Raw genomic sequence first — 15,394 nt, 5'->3', positions numbered from 1 at the left:
TTCATATTAATATACAAATGCTAAGCAAGAAGAAAACATTTGTTTCAAATTACTTAAACAAACTACCAGACTATGGCATAGAATCTCCCATTATTGAAGCCATTAGACAAGAAGCGATCTCAGGACGCCTTGTGTCTTCGTGCCTCGATCACGTCTTAGTTTGTTCACTATATTTTTTTTACCGTTAAATAAATTCGAATAACAAAGAAGCTTGCTGATCATTACTATATCGGCTGCCAGATCTCTTCTCCTAGACTTATGCAGTCAAAAGCAAGGAGGCTCAATATATAGAAATGATTGCCCTAGATTTGAATGACTTGTCACCCAATATGAGTGGGACACACTCTTAGCGCACAGTTGTTCGACCAATGCGTATAAAAAGTTTGTAGATGTTATGCAGAGGTGTGAAACATCCGTTTTGGTACGTAAGCGAAAAGCACACTTCCATTGTGTAAATAATCGAATATTGAATACTATTCAAGAGCAAAACGAACTTTGGAAATGATGTCGGAAGCACCCTGAAGAACGAAGCTTTGAAGCGTCTTTAGCGAAACGCATGAAACGAAGTCACAGTAATGATGCGCTGTATCCCAGAGAAGCTACTTTAGCGATCAATTTTCTTCTTCAAGCGATAAACCAGCAAAGATGTGGTCTTTAGTGAGATAGCTTAGGGGAACCAAGTCGACCTCCTACTCAGATCCGCTACTAAAATGTTTCGGTGCTCCGTCGCAAGCGGTGGCTAATTGTTTCGACAACTCATTTTCTGCAGTTGCGCGAGATATGGGAACGCCCTTTAATCTGCCGAGCCTTAGATCAGCTAACAGTTCAGTATAAGATTCGGCGCTTCTGCCCTCGATGGCGAAAGGCGGCTGGTTTCGATTGCTGTGTCGGTCACGAATGAGCCGTGCTCAAGGTTTAGATAGAATGTCAGCTGAAGATACGTATAATACGTGATATATATGTGCTAGCTGATGAAGGTAGCATGTGCTATTTCATTTCATCGATTTCAAGGATGGAAGATGTGTCAAAACGAGAAACGTACCGCTCCATATCCCTATTTCCCTACTTAGTACAACTACTGGAAAGGCATGGTCTTGAAGCTATGGACCGCTTTCTTCTTAAGTGCAACTTTTTATCAGCTTCCCAGCACGGCTTTGTTCAAAGCAGCGGTAACTTTTTGAAACTTTGTAAGATTTTTTACACGAAATCTTTCAACGAAATCAAGTGACTTGTGGAGTGTTTTTGGACATATCGAAGGCATTTGACTCAGTTAGCCACCAAATTCTATGCAGAAAACTTTACTACGAAGGCTTCCGGGGCCATTTTCTGGATTTGCTTAGTAGTTATTTCTTGAATCGGTCTTAAATTGTTTCTTTCAATGATGTACACAGCACACTGTGGCACCTCACAACAGGAGTGCCGCAGGGTTCAGTGCTGTCACCACTTTTATTTAACTTATAAGTGTGGTACTTGGGATATGTAACTGGCACAATCACTGTTTTTCAATATGCGGATGCAACGTTACTTGTTCAAGACACATGCAATATGATAGGGCTCTCGGTATGCTTCAAGTCTATGCAGTTAAAGTCTCATACTTGTGTAAACGTAATCAAATAGACGTTAATGCACGAAAAAAGCAATTAGTTTGTTTTAGAAATCCCTTAACAGTTCTTGATGCCACGCTGCCTGTGATTTTGCGGGGCTTCGATTGTTTGATTTGTTATTGTACACCGACTGATTGTGTAGACAGTGTTAAACATCTAGGAGGTCACTTTGATAATCATTTATCATGGAACGTTCATATGGCTTCGATATGTGCTAAACTTAGAGGATCTGCGTCCTTACTTTACCACGTTCGGAGTTATGCTCCTATTAGTATAAAGAAAATGATCGTGCATGAACTAGCATATTTGCATATGGAATGTGATATCTGCAAATTTTTTTAATTGCGGCAGCTTATGGAAGTTCAAAGTGAACAGTTTATTACACTACATTCTAAAAAGTGTAGCTTACAAAGCAAACATTCATATGGATAACCTATTCAGGTTTCTGAATTCCAAAATTTGACTGAGTGTCTCTCTCTGTTTTTCTGCCGCTATACTTATGGAACGAAGATTTTCGCATACCCGCTATAAAGCGCACGGATCTATGCAATCTCTCCAGATATATTGTTCCTCGAACAAGAACTAATTATCGCAAAAGTGCAAAGACAATATTATATTCCTAATTTGTTTAATGAACTGCCCGACTAAGTACTGGAGCAACGAAACTTATTCGGCTTAAAGAGCGCCTTAAAAGAAGGGATAAACGAAGTTTATCCGGCTTAAAGAACGCTTCGAAGGAAGGGATATAAAAAGAATATCACTCCTATCAAGCACCTTACTTTGTGTGTATGCGAGCATTGCGATTGGTTTGATCATGGTACCAGTATCCATTTCGCAGTTTTCCTTTAGTACATTTGCTAATTCAGTGCATATTTATGTAATATTCTGATCTTTCTTGTTTTACGATGACTTGCAGCAACTCTGTCGCTGTATTTTTTTCGTGTCATGGTAATTTGCTTTTTACGTGCTATTGAAACTGAAGAGGTTTAGTTTATATTTCGGAGCATTTATGCTGGAGACCCTGCCAATGTGATTTTGCCGCGTCTGTCAGGTCTCTGCCATGTAAACCCTTGGAAGGCTTCGTCAGACCCGGCAAGAATTGCACGTACATAAAAGTCTCACAATAAACTCTGTTATTATTATTATTACCCGCCGTGGTTGCTCAGTGGCTATGGTGTTGGGCTGCTGAGCACAAGGTCGCGGGATCGAATCCCGGCCACGGCGGCCGCATTTCGATGGGGGCGAAATGCGAAAGCACCCGTGTGCTTAGATTTAGGTGCACGTTAAAGAACCCCAGGTGGTCAAAATTTACGGAGTCCTCCACTACGGCGTGCCTCATAATAAGAAAGTGGTTTTGGCACGTAAAACCCCAAATATTATTATTAACTTATACTGCAGCTTGTTTTCGCTGGCTGCTTACTAATTTACTTTTATTTATGTTCGGGGTAAATATAATATAAATATCATCCTTCGAAGAAAAATAAAAGCGAAATTAGTGTTTGTAAGAGAGCCATTAGTTTTGGAACGTAGGAACTTCAATAGCTCATTACGACAACACCTTCAAGCCGCTCAATTCGTCGCGACAGGCAAACCTAGTTTTATGGTTTGGGAAGTTACTGCAAAGAATTCTTGGCACGAAGAGAGAAACAACACGAAGCGGTACTGACAGTACCACTTCGTGTTGTCCCTTTTTTTCGTCCCTTGTGTTCATTGCGGTAACTTCGCAAATCATGATTCACCAGCTAGTCCACACCCACACTCTTCTCAGGCAGCCCAAGGTGGCGCAGCACACGCGCACGAAGCCGACGGGACACAACAAACTCGAAGGAAACGCACGAGGGCCTGCATGCTTCGATTAAAATAGCAGAAAAATCCTTCAAATAGCTACATGAATCCTTCTCGACGTGCTAGTGGGCGTTGCGTTAGTCTACTGTGAGAGCTCTGAACCCTGGAAGTGGCACTGCCGGACTGCCAGACTGCTTGATGACTCGGACAACCCTGAGGCGTCCACTTTGCTGGTATTATAATGCGTTCGCCTAGGGGAATCACCTATGGTCGTTTTCTCTCACTCGAAGAGCTGTCGCAATTTAATGCGACTGTGAATGAATGTCATCTCTCTATAGCACCGACGGGAATCCGAACAAAGGGGTGAGTGCAGCGGCCTTGTAGGAGCGCCCCCTGCTTGGTCGCCTGCTGACGATGCGCTCAGCATGGAAATGGATGACGACAAGGCTGCATAAAATAGACTGTTTCCGACGCGTCGACAGCGCCGAGTTCGTGAACCTAGCCTTGCGATATCCCTTTAACGGCCGTCTGCGTACGATGCACAAGACATGTCCAAACTGGTCGAGCTTTCTCTTTGTTGTGCGTTGTCTTACTCTACGCTAGGCGTGTGTGGCCGCAGACCACTATGGAAGCGTGTTCGTTGTTTATGTTCAGTTCCTCAGTTACGAGCGCTACACTTTCAAAGCGTGACAGGCTTCGCGTTAAGTCGCCTCTGGCATCAAACATATATAGTTGACTAGAAAGTTGTATGTGCTTGATAAGTACAGAAGGCAAAAATTTTCACGTCACATGCTCGTCTTCGCAAAGCCTTTCAATCGTAAGAGCTCCATGTTATTCGCCATTCGCCTTCGCTTATGACACGTTCAATAGCAGGCTTGGGCAAAAATTTTGTCTTAGAAACAATTCTAGCGTAAGAAGCTTTCGTGAATACGGGTCTATATTCAAAAATATTTACTCCTTTCGCGCCAGTCACTTGTCTTGTTGCTATGTGCACCGTGAAGTAACGAACCGCTAGGAATACATTTCACGACTTTTGGAGCACTAGCAGATAACTCTAGAACTCGAACACGTACGTGATAGGTCTCGAATAACAAAACCAAATCGTATGATCTTGTTGTTATGACTTTGCGAATGAGGTCGAGGCTGATCACGAAATGAGGGAATAATTAAATGGCTGCGTCGTTTGCCTTATACGCCATAAAAGCAGCGCCCAATCAGCCTTCGCGCGTCCGCGAGCGTCGGAGACGCTGTGCCCGAAGCTCTTAACTTCATCCGAAGCGTTCTCGCACAAAATCCTTCCGGCGGAAACTCAAGTAGAAGAAGCGAGGAAGCCGGCAGGAGAACAGACAAAGGCGCCTCATATCGCGCCGCGCACAGCCTTTGTCTCTGTCGCGTTCGTCCGTCGGTGCACCCTTGAACGCCACCAGGCCGAGTCATTCACCGCTCCTCCTCGCCCTGTCAGGTCGGGCGGAAGACTTCTAGCGCCACGCAGCGACAAGGAGAATCAAAAGTGGCAATTCTTAGCCGCCCCAGCGTGCTTTTGTCTCACGCCTTTTGTTCCGTTCGCCGGATGCACTAGCGAGCCCACGCTGGCCGCATAGGGGCTTTTGTTCGGCGCCAAGTAATAACCGCCTTTCGCCTCCTTTGCTTGTCGTTAAAGTTCTGGCTACGACCTGCGCCCACCGGCGTTGCATAATGGTTCGACAGTACCCGCGCAGATTTCGGTGATGCTGAGAGAAGCAAACAGACCACTTCCGCAGCGGCGCCTGAGAAGCCCTGCTGTATTCTCATTATGTTTATCACTCGGGCGCGCAGAATAAAGACAAAATGAACTTGCAGTGTCTGCTGCGTAACTAAGTAATTTTGCAGCCTCGGAGAAATCTATTGCGTTGCCTCGTTGGGTTTGAATGAATCCTTTCTGGGTTTTTACGTCCCAGAAACCACGATTTGATTATGAGGCCCGCCGTAGTGGGGGACTCCGCGTTAACTTTGTCCACCAGAGGGTCATCAACGTGCCCCCAATGCGCGGGACACGGGCACTTTTGCATTTCGGCCCCATGGAAGCGCGGCCGCGCGGCCGCGATTCGATTCTGCGGCCTCGTGCTTAGCAGCGCAGCACCACAGCCGCTAATCCACCGCGGCAGGTACATTGACTTTGCTAAGCGAGCTCTTTATTGTCGTTTATGCTGCTATTGCGAAATAAGCCAGGTACCTATTCTTTATTTTATTAGGCCTAAGCCAGCAAGCGCGAGGCGCACTCGAGACGTGGTGTCGCAACTAATGGGAAGTTTCACAGCTGCACAAGCCGCCGGCTGTTTCGTTCAGTGCGCAGTGTGATGCTTTCGCTTCAAAAGTAGCTGTGAACGAGCACTCATCCTGTCGTGTTGCATGTTTTCGCACTATTTCATGCTCGTGTTTTCGTATTAGGCGACGCCAAACAGCGGAAATCAGCGCGACAGCTTCCCCTGCGAAATAAATGCAGCGCAGATAACTGAAACTAAACGACCCTGGGTAGAAGGCGTAAGACAAAGAGGACGATAGTGGCTTGGCTCTCTTTCTATCCACATTCTTATTGCGCTCGCTTGGTTATAATCATTTACCAACTCACACGGCACGCAACACTACGCCAAACGCTATAGGTTGCTAAGCGAATCACCGTCATAGTGAATGGAAAGCTCTTCCGTATTGAGTATAAATATCGCTATGCATGCCTCATAAACGAATTACGGTGTCGTTATGCAGCTTCAAGTGCTACGAAATTGCGCAGATATGACGCGTCTCTACTATTAGGTGAGCGACGTCGGGCTCTATAAATCTCACCATTCATGATTGCCGCTAATAGTAACGTCGACGTTTCGAAAGTGGAAAGCGAACGGCTGATGACGTGCGTTTGATATGCAGTCTGCCTTGATACCCATCATTAACATAATCATTATCAATCTATTTTACGTCCACCTCACAAAAACGAAGGCATCCCGCAGCGATCTCCAATTACCCTTGTCTTGCCTGGTGTTAAAAGTGCAAAACGTAGGCGGGACACGAGACCAGCAGACACACCACAAGCGCTAACTTTCAACAATGTTTATTTGCAATAAACGTTGTTGAAAGCCAGCGCTTGTGGTGTGTCTGCTGGTCTCGTGTCCCGCCTACGTTTTGCGCTGCTATACACCAGGATGGAAAACCAACAAGCCCAAGCTGCTATTCTAGCGAAATCCATGTCTTGCGCCTGCGTGTTTTCTAATCTGATCACCGCACCTAATTTTCCGCCGTCCTCAGCTGGGCTGGCCTTATTGGTACTTATTCTGTAAATTTAATGCTCCACCGGTCGTCTACCCTACGCATTACATGGCCTGCCCAGCTTCATTTTTTGTACATTTAATGTCAACCAGAATATCGGCAGTCCCCGTTTGCTCTCCATGTAACGAGCGAAGGTCTCGAATCCGGCCGCACTGAAGCCTTCAAGTATCATGTCTAGGTTTATTGGCAAGTTGCCTGCACCCAAAGTGTTGAAGTACATGTGAAGCTCGCGGCGGAAAGGATGTTCCATATCCGCCGCTATGCCTTGTGAGTGGAGGCGCTGGCTAATACACCTAGGGTTAGTTCTATAGTAGTTAAGCACAAGATACCCCAGAAAGCACATGGGAAAGCGGCTCTGCGGTAACTCAACTGGTAAGAGCATCGCACGCGTAATGCGAAGACGTGGGTTCGTGTCCCACCTACGGCCAATTATTTTTTCATCCACTTTTATTTCCATTAATTTATCATTTCTTTAATGCAATTAATAAGCACAAGTAATTTCCCCTATGCTGTTCTTGGTGTATATCTCTGTTGGTGTCTTATTATATAACTAGTAAAAACTGCGCCCCTCGGTTTCCTTTCTCCTTGTAGAGGGGCATCTATCGGAAACAAGTAAACATTTGCCCCATATGGTTTCTGCAAGGAAATGGTTCGGAATAAACATTTCTCTATTTTTTTTATTTCCAACGTTGTGCCCACAATTGAGAGACGCGCTGTGCATTTTTATTTCTTCCCTGAAAGCGGCATTCACACTGGGGAAATTCCTAACGTGCGAGCACGCACAAACACCATTCACAACAAAAAAGGCGCTATCACACTAAAGCTGCTATGGCGCGTGACATAGGGCTCACTACCACCCGCCAACTTTCATTAGTTGCGTTGCAGACGCACTGAAACTTGCAGGTTATCTTCTGGCAGGATTTTTTCCGGATTCATCGTTAGTGTCACATCATTCGCTATGTGTATTACGTGTGGACACAGAACAAAAGCAGACATTATAAAACGCTGGTAAATATGCGATGGAATCACACTTGTATCTAGGTTTCGCACCGTGTACCCTTTAGCACCTCGAACACTTGCCCTGCGGATGAAACAAAGGAATGCTATTCAATAAAACCGTGTCGATGGCGCTCGCAACTACAGCACGTACAATGCTCACGGAATGAAGCGCATGGATTTAGGGCTCACTAATGAGCATAGTTTCGTTTTCGAAGTCTGCCGTCCGTGTGACATCGGCGTAACTTTGGCCTCGCACACTTTAATAAGAGTCCGCTTCACATTTAGTGACCCGATTCATAGCGACATAACTCGGTACGCTCGTGTAATTGCACATATGGGGTGTTCTACCTAAATTTTCCCTGTCGCGTTTCATTCCGTGCGTACATTACATTGCTGGTGGCCTTGAGTATATAGGGTGTTCGTTTAGCGGCATGACATTTGTAAGAACTGCCTGCAGCAGATAGCACACCTAATTAAGTAAAGTAAATAAATTGAAAAGGTAATTAGTGGGAATATACTAATTATTCAATTAAGCATCTTGATTTCTCGTAGAAGTAATTGCCTCCTCATGGAGTAATTTTTCTATCTGCCGTTGGCAATTTTTAAAAATTTGGTGCAGCTGAAAAAAACACCTGGTACTATATGTATAGTGCCGGGTCGGCCCCGCTTCACCAACGAATCGCACATTACCTATACGAGCGTGCTTTCACGCTCGGAAAAACATTCTTATGTAGCAAGTATTGAACAACAGGAAGCTGTACCGGGAGTTCTCCATGTCGCTCTACAACTTCCTTATTGACACTTTTCATCTAACTTAATATTTCAGACGTCAACTAATTATTTAGACTAATTATCTAATTAGGCGGAATTAAAGAAATTATTTGAGTATCTCCAAGCGGCAAAACAACATTACCTTGGTTTTGTCCAGCTACGTCGCATTCGCATATCTTTAAACTCTGGCTAAAATTAGCTGCGACACCGTTTATATATACAGCGCACACTACATCTGTGCTCTGTCTTATATGCAGACAAATGTGCTTTTCAACGGGCTGGAATGACCACATTATTTCTCTCCAACGCGGCATTACAAAGAAAGAAAATGCTACATACTCACGGTAACAGCTCGATTTGGCTCGTATCAACATCCAAACACCCATGTAGCTCAATCTACAGTTTGCTAAATGGACACAACAGCCAAGTGCATTGTGCGCCTAATATGGAGGCTTGTCTTCACATGAAGCATGGGATATATTCACGAAACACCTGCAAATAAACAGGCGGGCGGCCATGCCTGCGCGATTTTGCAAAATGACTGACAATGTGTTTAAAATTGAGAGCAGCTTGCGTCCTTTTATCGTCTTTGGTCTTTCGTATCCCGCGTTCTCATTGGCTTGCTCTAGGCGAAGCTTCATTTTCTTCTTCTTTTTTTTTTCTGGTGACAACAAAAAACTGGACTGACGCCAATCGGCGCACCCAGGGGTTTCTCTGTCATTCGGCGCAGATTCTCCAGTCACCCTGAAGGTCGGCGACATGAAGTCCTGCCAGTATAAGCGCCTTAAGTTTTTAACCCGAAGAATAAGCTGTTGCGCATTGATAATCTAAAGAAGAAGCAAGGGTATAACTTAGAAAAAAGGGGATATTTCCCATTTTTACAAGTAGAAAGAAATAAACTCTACTGAAGTTATGCTGAAAAGCCAGCAGCACTTACAAAACTTTACATGGCAGGTATGCATTACGGCCTGATCTTGTGTAATAAAATATTTAGTGATATGAAAATGAGCTGCGGAGACGCACCACGGGTTTTGTCAAATGTTTGGTAGAAGCCGGGGATCTAATTAAGCGGCTAAAGTGTGCGGTAGTTTGGGCAAGCGAAAAGTATGACCTTAAGAGCACGGTTTTTGACCAGCCTGTCCTAGGCTGACAGGCCAGCGACAAGCCAAGGGTGTACTATTTGCACGCAGCTTACGACAGGAGTCTTATGAAGAAGCTTCAAGCATGAAATAAATATATTTTCCTTACTTTGCACCAATAATACTACATCCCTAATGTAGCATGGTATAGGTATCCAGATAGCGTCATTTGATATCCTAAGAGGGGTGCCACGCAAGACTGCATATTGAAAGAGCCAATGTGTATGGACCTTACCTTGTCTTCGTCGAACACGTTGAAGATATAATCCACGAACTTGGTGGGATCTCCGCAAGGAAAGAACTGCCCGTATATTTTTCGGAATTCCTGCGTGAGAGAAAACAAGAAGCAGTCACAGGTAAGTTTTGAGAATGGAGGAAATGACGACAATTCTTACTGCGTAATTAACCATCGCGACTGCACTGCTCTAAGTGTACGACACACGAGTCGAATGAAGGAATGAAAACTTGTGGAGCCCTTCAGATGAGAGGAGGAGGAGGAAAAACTTTATTTGCTCTAATTGGTTAGAAATTAGCGGTGGCAGATGCGGTCGGCCGTCTTCACGGTCTTCTTCCCCATCTGCGCAGGGTCGACGCCCCTGAACATCCGTTCTTCGTCCTCTACGGTTCTCTTGCATGCGACTTTGGACAAACAATTAAGGCGCGTTAAAGTTCACCGAAAAAGATACATATTAATAAACAGCTGGACGGCAGAAGGGTTGTGGACGTTCCTTACCTTCATTTTGTATATCTTTAGTGTAGTCAGCAACCTCTACACTTCACGTAAATGAAGGAGCAAAGTGATGGCATATGGCACAGAACTTTGGGCACTCATTTCAAGTACAAGAATTCCGTCGCCGAATTCACAAATATTTTCCTTCGTAACGGCTATTTCGCATTTGCTGGCCGCCTCCACGAAATACATCCGGCCTAAGGATTTGCTGGAATTTTCTCGTACGGACGATTCTACATACTGAGTGCCATTTGTTAATCTGCGCGCTGCATGTTCAGGAAAAACTTTATTTGCTCTAATTGGTTAGAAATTAGCGGTGGCAGATGCGGTCAGCGTGGCAGATGCGATCAGCGTAAAAAATTTCACAGTTTCGCATCTTCACCAATGACCTTCATTACAATCGCGCACTTCCCAGAGCTCTTGTTTTCTTCACATAAGTGAGTGGTTATTTGAGTGGAAATATTTGCAGAGATAACGAATACAATTTTTAAATCAGTTGACGAAACGGCAGACATACAACTTCTACAGACTCATTCTGAATGACATCGTGCATAGACCTAGTACTCCTTCTTTGTAGAATACCAAACACTACATAGGCTGCCCTTTTAAGAGAAGTTATTCACGATTTGGTCTTAAATGCGTTGCTTGGGCTCCATTCAAGAGGCTCATGCTTGAGTAAACAAGAGCTGTAAATATGACTGCTGTTATCTCTACTAAATCAAGTGCATTTCTTAATCTATCAAAACCATATAGAGATGCTGATTGTCCTCTGCGGATTTCTCGATTACCTCATTGCTGACATGAATGTGATCCATTGTAGAGTATCCCTTCGTGAAGGCAGCCTGTTCCTTTGGTGGACTGAAGTGCAGTGTTGCTCTTATTCTATTGGAGAATATCTTAGTGAATATTTTATATAATACTGGAAGTGAGATAATGGCCTATAGTTTTTCATTTGTTTAACATGTCCTTTTTTGCTGATTAGTGCAATGTTGGCATTCTTCCAGTTATCTGGGACCGTTGTAGTTAAAAGACAGTTCGTATAAAACGCCGCCAGTTTTTCATTCATTATGTCTCCTCCATCTTTGATTTAATCGACTGTTATTCCATCTTATTCTGCCATTTTCCCCGTTTCATGTCTTGTAAGGCCTTTCTAACTTCATCGCTAGCTATAGAAGGAGCCTCTGCAACCTGTTCATTACTGCTTCAAATGGAGGTATCGTGGCTCCTCTGGGTATGGTACAAGTCAGTATAGAATTCTTCCGCGGCTATTACTATATCTTCTAGATTGCTAATGATATTACCCTGCTTACCTTTCAGTGCATATATCTTGGTTGGTCCTGCGCCAAGTTTTATTCTCACTGATTTCATGCTGCGTCCACTTTTTACTGCTTCCTCAGTCTTTCTCACGTTATAATTTCGAATATCCCTTATTTTCTCCTTGTTGATCCGTCTTTTCAGTTCCGATAATTCTATCTGATCTCTTGAGTTGGACACTTTCATTCTTTGTCATTCCTTTATTAGGTATTTAGATATGTGGGAGAGCTTATCTACTGGTTGTCTTGGTGCCTTACCTCCCACTTCAATTCTGCTTCTGAAGCAAGCCTAGTTAAGGTTTTATTGATTACCTCTATGTCATCTTCACTTCTCTGGAGATATTTGTTTGCATATTTACTTGCAAGTACCAGCCTGAATTGGCCCTTAGGCAGTCTAGGTTGGCCTGTTTCTTCCTTACGGATTTTACTCTGTCTCTCTTCAAATTGAGGTGAAACCAGACCTCACTAACCTATAATCACTGCACCATTTACCCTACGTAACACTTCTACATCCCGCACTATACTGGAATGGGCAGCAAGTATGAAATCTATTTCACTTCTTGGGCTTTTCCAGGTCCACTTTTTGTTCCTACGCTTCCTGAAGAAGTTGTTCGTTATTCGTAGCTTATGCTTTTCCGCGTATTTTACCAACATCTCTCCTCGAATGTTCCTAGAACCGACGCCGTAGTTGCCAGTTGCTTGTTCACGAGCCTGCATTTCCTCTACCTTTCCATTGAAGTGGCCCATTACTATAGTGTAGAGAGTTTGCACTTTTCTGATCGCTAATTCAACATATTCATAAAGCTGACCTATTTCATCATCATCATGACTGGAGGTGGGAGCGTAAGCTTCTGCTACATTTCATCTATACCTTTTATTAATTTTATTATCACTACTGCTACCCTTTCATTATTGTTGCAGAATTCGTCAATGTTGCCCGCTATGTCCTTATAGATTAGGAATCGTATTCTGTACTGCTTCGTACCTATAAGTTCTCTATAGCAGAGGACGTCGCCATTTGTCAGTGCTGTGGAAGGATTGGTGATTCTCCTAAACTCACTAATGCCAATGATATCCCAAATAATGCCTGATAGTTCCTCAAAGAGTCCTGCTAAGCTAGCTTCATTCGAGAAAGTTCAAGTGTTAAATGTAGCCGGGGTCAGTTTCCATTAATGGCCTGTCCGGGTCAGTTCTTTAATTCAATAAAGAACTACAAATAATTTTGTCCGCCCCTGCTGCTGTGTTCTTTGTTGCTGCGGCGCCATCACCGCCGCAGCAACATATAGAGAGCACGCAAACTAGCGAGGGGAACACCTCAATTGAAGACCTCAAAGCTTTCATGCAGCAAATGCAGCAGCAAATGCAGCAGCTAAATCAAAAGATAGCCCTGCAAGACCAGAGCTTCCGCAACTACGTAAAGAATCAAACTACACAGAGAACAGTAAACGACGCCAGAGACCGCCTCTACAACTAGCGCAGGTTTGGATCAGAATCCCAGGGAACAAATAACAACACCAATACATCAACATGGCAGGACCGAACCAACTAGAGATTTGGCAGTGGAACTGCAGGAGCTACAAGCGCAAGCAAGGGCTCCTGCAACAGTTCATTAACACTAGAGGAAATTCACCAGACTTAATAGTACTACAGGAAACAAATTGCATCCCAACCCTAAAAGGATATACGTGTCAGGAAAATGGACGAACAGCGACTTTAATAAGCAACAAAATAACAGCCATAGCACATAAGGAACTAGAAGACACACAGCTAGAACATATAGTGACAGAAGTGATTCCAAAACGGAAAAAGAAAGCTAAGAGCACTTTCGTAATCAATCTATATAGCCCACCTATAAACAGAGGAAACTTCATTAAGCTTTTTGCGGAAGCGAAGAAGCTTGCAGGGCAAAACACCCTATTAATAGCAGAAGACTTCAATGCGAAGAGTCCGCAGTGGGGCAGTAGAATCAAAGACAAGAAAGGGCGCAGTATCTGCACAGCTGCAGAAAACATAGGCTGCGAGCTACTCACAGATGAAAGCCAACCCACCAGACAGGCCAATAGCGTAAGCGTGGACACGTGTCCCGACCTAACCTTTGTCAGGGGCGCTAAGCAAGTCGAATGGGAGAACTTGCAAGAAAACCTCGGCAGCGACCACTACACCATCAGGGTCAGCACAGAGGCAGAAATCATCAGGAGGAAGATTGGCAAGGCAAGTCTAACAGACTGGGATGCCTTTCAAGTTCACTGTAAACAGCTAAAAGGGGACATAACCTCGGCAGAGCATTGGAGCCAACAACTCAGACAAATAAGAGATCTCTACACAAAAGAAGTGGAACGAACAGAACAAGCACCAGAAGTGGACAAACGACTCCTCAGACTATGGGAGGCACGACGAGGCCTAACCAAACGGTGGAAGCGTCAGAAGCTAAATAGAAAGCTTAAGAAGAAAATTGCCGAAATAACTCAGCAAGCAGAGGAGTATGCAACGCAGCTGGCAAGGCAGGGGTGGCAGCAGTTTAGTACCTCACTGAATGGCACCCTAAGCACAGCCAGAACATGGCATATCCTCAGAACACTCATGGATCCGAGCAAGAGCAAGGCGGAAAGCAGCAAATCCATTCAGAGGTTAATGCACCAGTATGACGGAACAGAAGAACAACTGCTCCAAGCAGTACGGGAAAAATGCTACGGAAAGATCTCGGTAGAAGGCTACCGAGGCGACTACCAGGGTGAAGAAAATTCAACTACAGACCGACCCATCACAAGAGAAGAGGTCGTCGAGGCTGTAAGGGCTACAACAAAGAACACAGCAGCAGGGGCGGACAAAATTCGAAACTCGCTAATTCGAAACCTCAGCGACGAAGCAATTGATCAGCTCACCCTCTACCTCAACAAACTATGGGAGGAAGGCGAAGTACCAGCGGAGTGGAAACACGCCATAGTGGTGATGATTCCCAAACCCGGCAAAAAACTCCAAATTGAAAATCTCAGACCAATTTCGCTTACATCATGCCTAGGCAAGCTGTACGAAAGAATTGTGACCCGAAGAATCCAAACGCATCTTGAAGACGGAGGATGGTACCCCAACACCATGTTCGGCTTCAGGGCAAACTTGTCTACCCAAGATATCTTGCTACAGCTAAAGGAAGAGGTACTCGAGACAATGCCGAAAAACGGGGAAAACGTGGTCATGGCCATCGACATCAAGAGAGCCTTTGACAACGTGTCCCACGCCGCCATTATGGAGGGGATTAACACCACTAATTGCGGGAAGAAAGTCCATGACTATATCAGAAGCTTCCTAACCGACAGAACAGCGACAGTAGGCCTGGGAGACCTACGGAGGGACGCCTTTCATACGCCATGCAAGGGCACTCCGCAGGCCGCAGTAATCTCGCCAGTACTCTTTAACATAGCAATGGTCAACCTTACCAAGAAACTTAGCAAGATCCAAGGAATCAGTCACGCAATGTACGCGGACGACATAACGATCTGGACTACTCAAGGCTCACTAGGGGATAAACAAGAGGCACTACGAGAAGCTGCCGCCTGCATCGAAGAATACACAAAGCAAAGAGGCCTCTGATGCTCCACGGAGAAATCTGAACTCCTCAGGGTGGGCAGACACCCCACTGATGCCCCGCTCGAAGTAAGGCTAGAAGGACAGAACATCCCGGAACAAAAGATTATTAGAATCCCCGGCATGTGGCTGCAAGGAAGCCGGAAATGCAGCCACACAATCTGCCTGCTAAAC

The 15,394-nt window shown here is 44.7% G+C and overlaps 1 protein-coding gene across 1 annotated transcript in view; it reads right to left on the bottom strand.

The window, feature by feature from the left end:
• LOC142567963 (frequenin-1-like) overlaps positions 1 to 15,394 on the bottom strand; it is a 579,067-nt gene that overhangs the window by 25,894 nt on the left and 537,779 nt on the right. Inside the window, exon 4 of the mRNA XM_075678065.1 lies at positions 9,831 to 9,920. Coding sequence (XP_075534180.1) covers positions 9,831 to 9,920 — 90 coding nt within the window. The remainder of the gene's footprint in view (positions 1 to 9,830; positions 9,921 to 15,394) is intronic.

Source organism: Dermacentor variabilis, unplaced genomic scaffold (assembly GCF_050947875.1).
Source record: "Dermacentor variabilis isolate Ectoservices unplaced genomic scaffold, ASM5094787v1 scaffold_15, whole genome shotgun sequence".
Lineage (NCBI taxonomy): Eukaryota > Metazoa > Arthropoda > Arachnida > Ixodida > Ixodidae > Dermacentor > Dermacentor variabilis.
The sequence above is the reverse complement of the archived record's forward strand: the minus strand, read 5'-3'. Positions and strand labels throughout refer to the sequence as shown.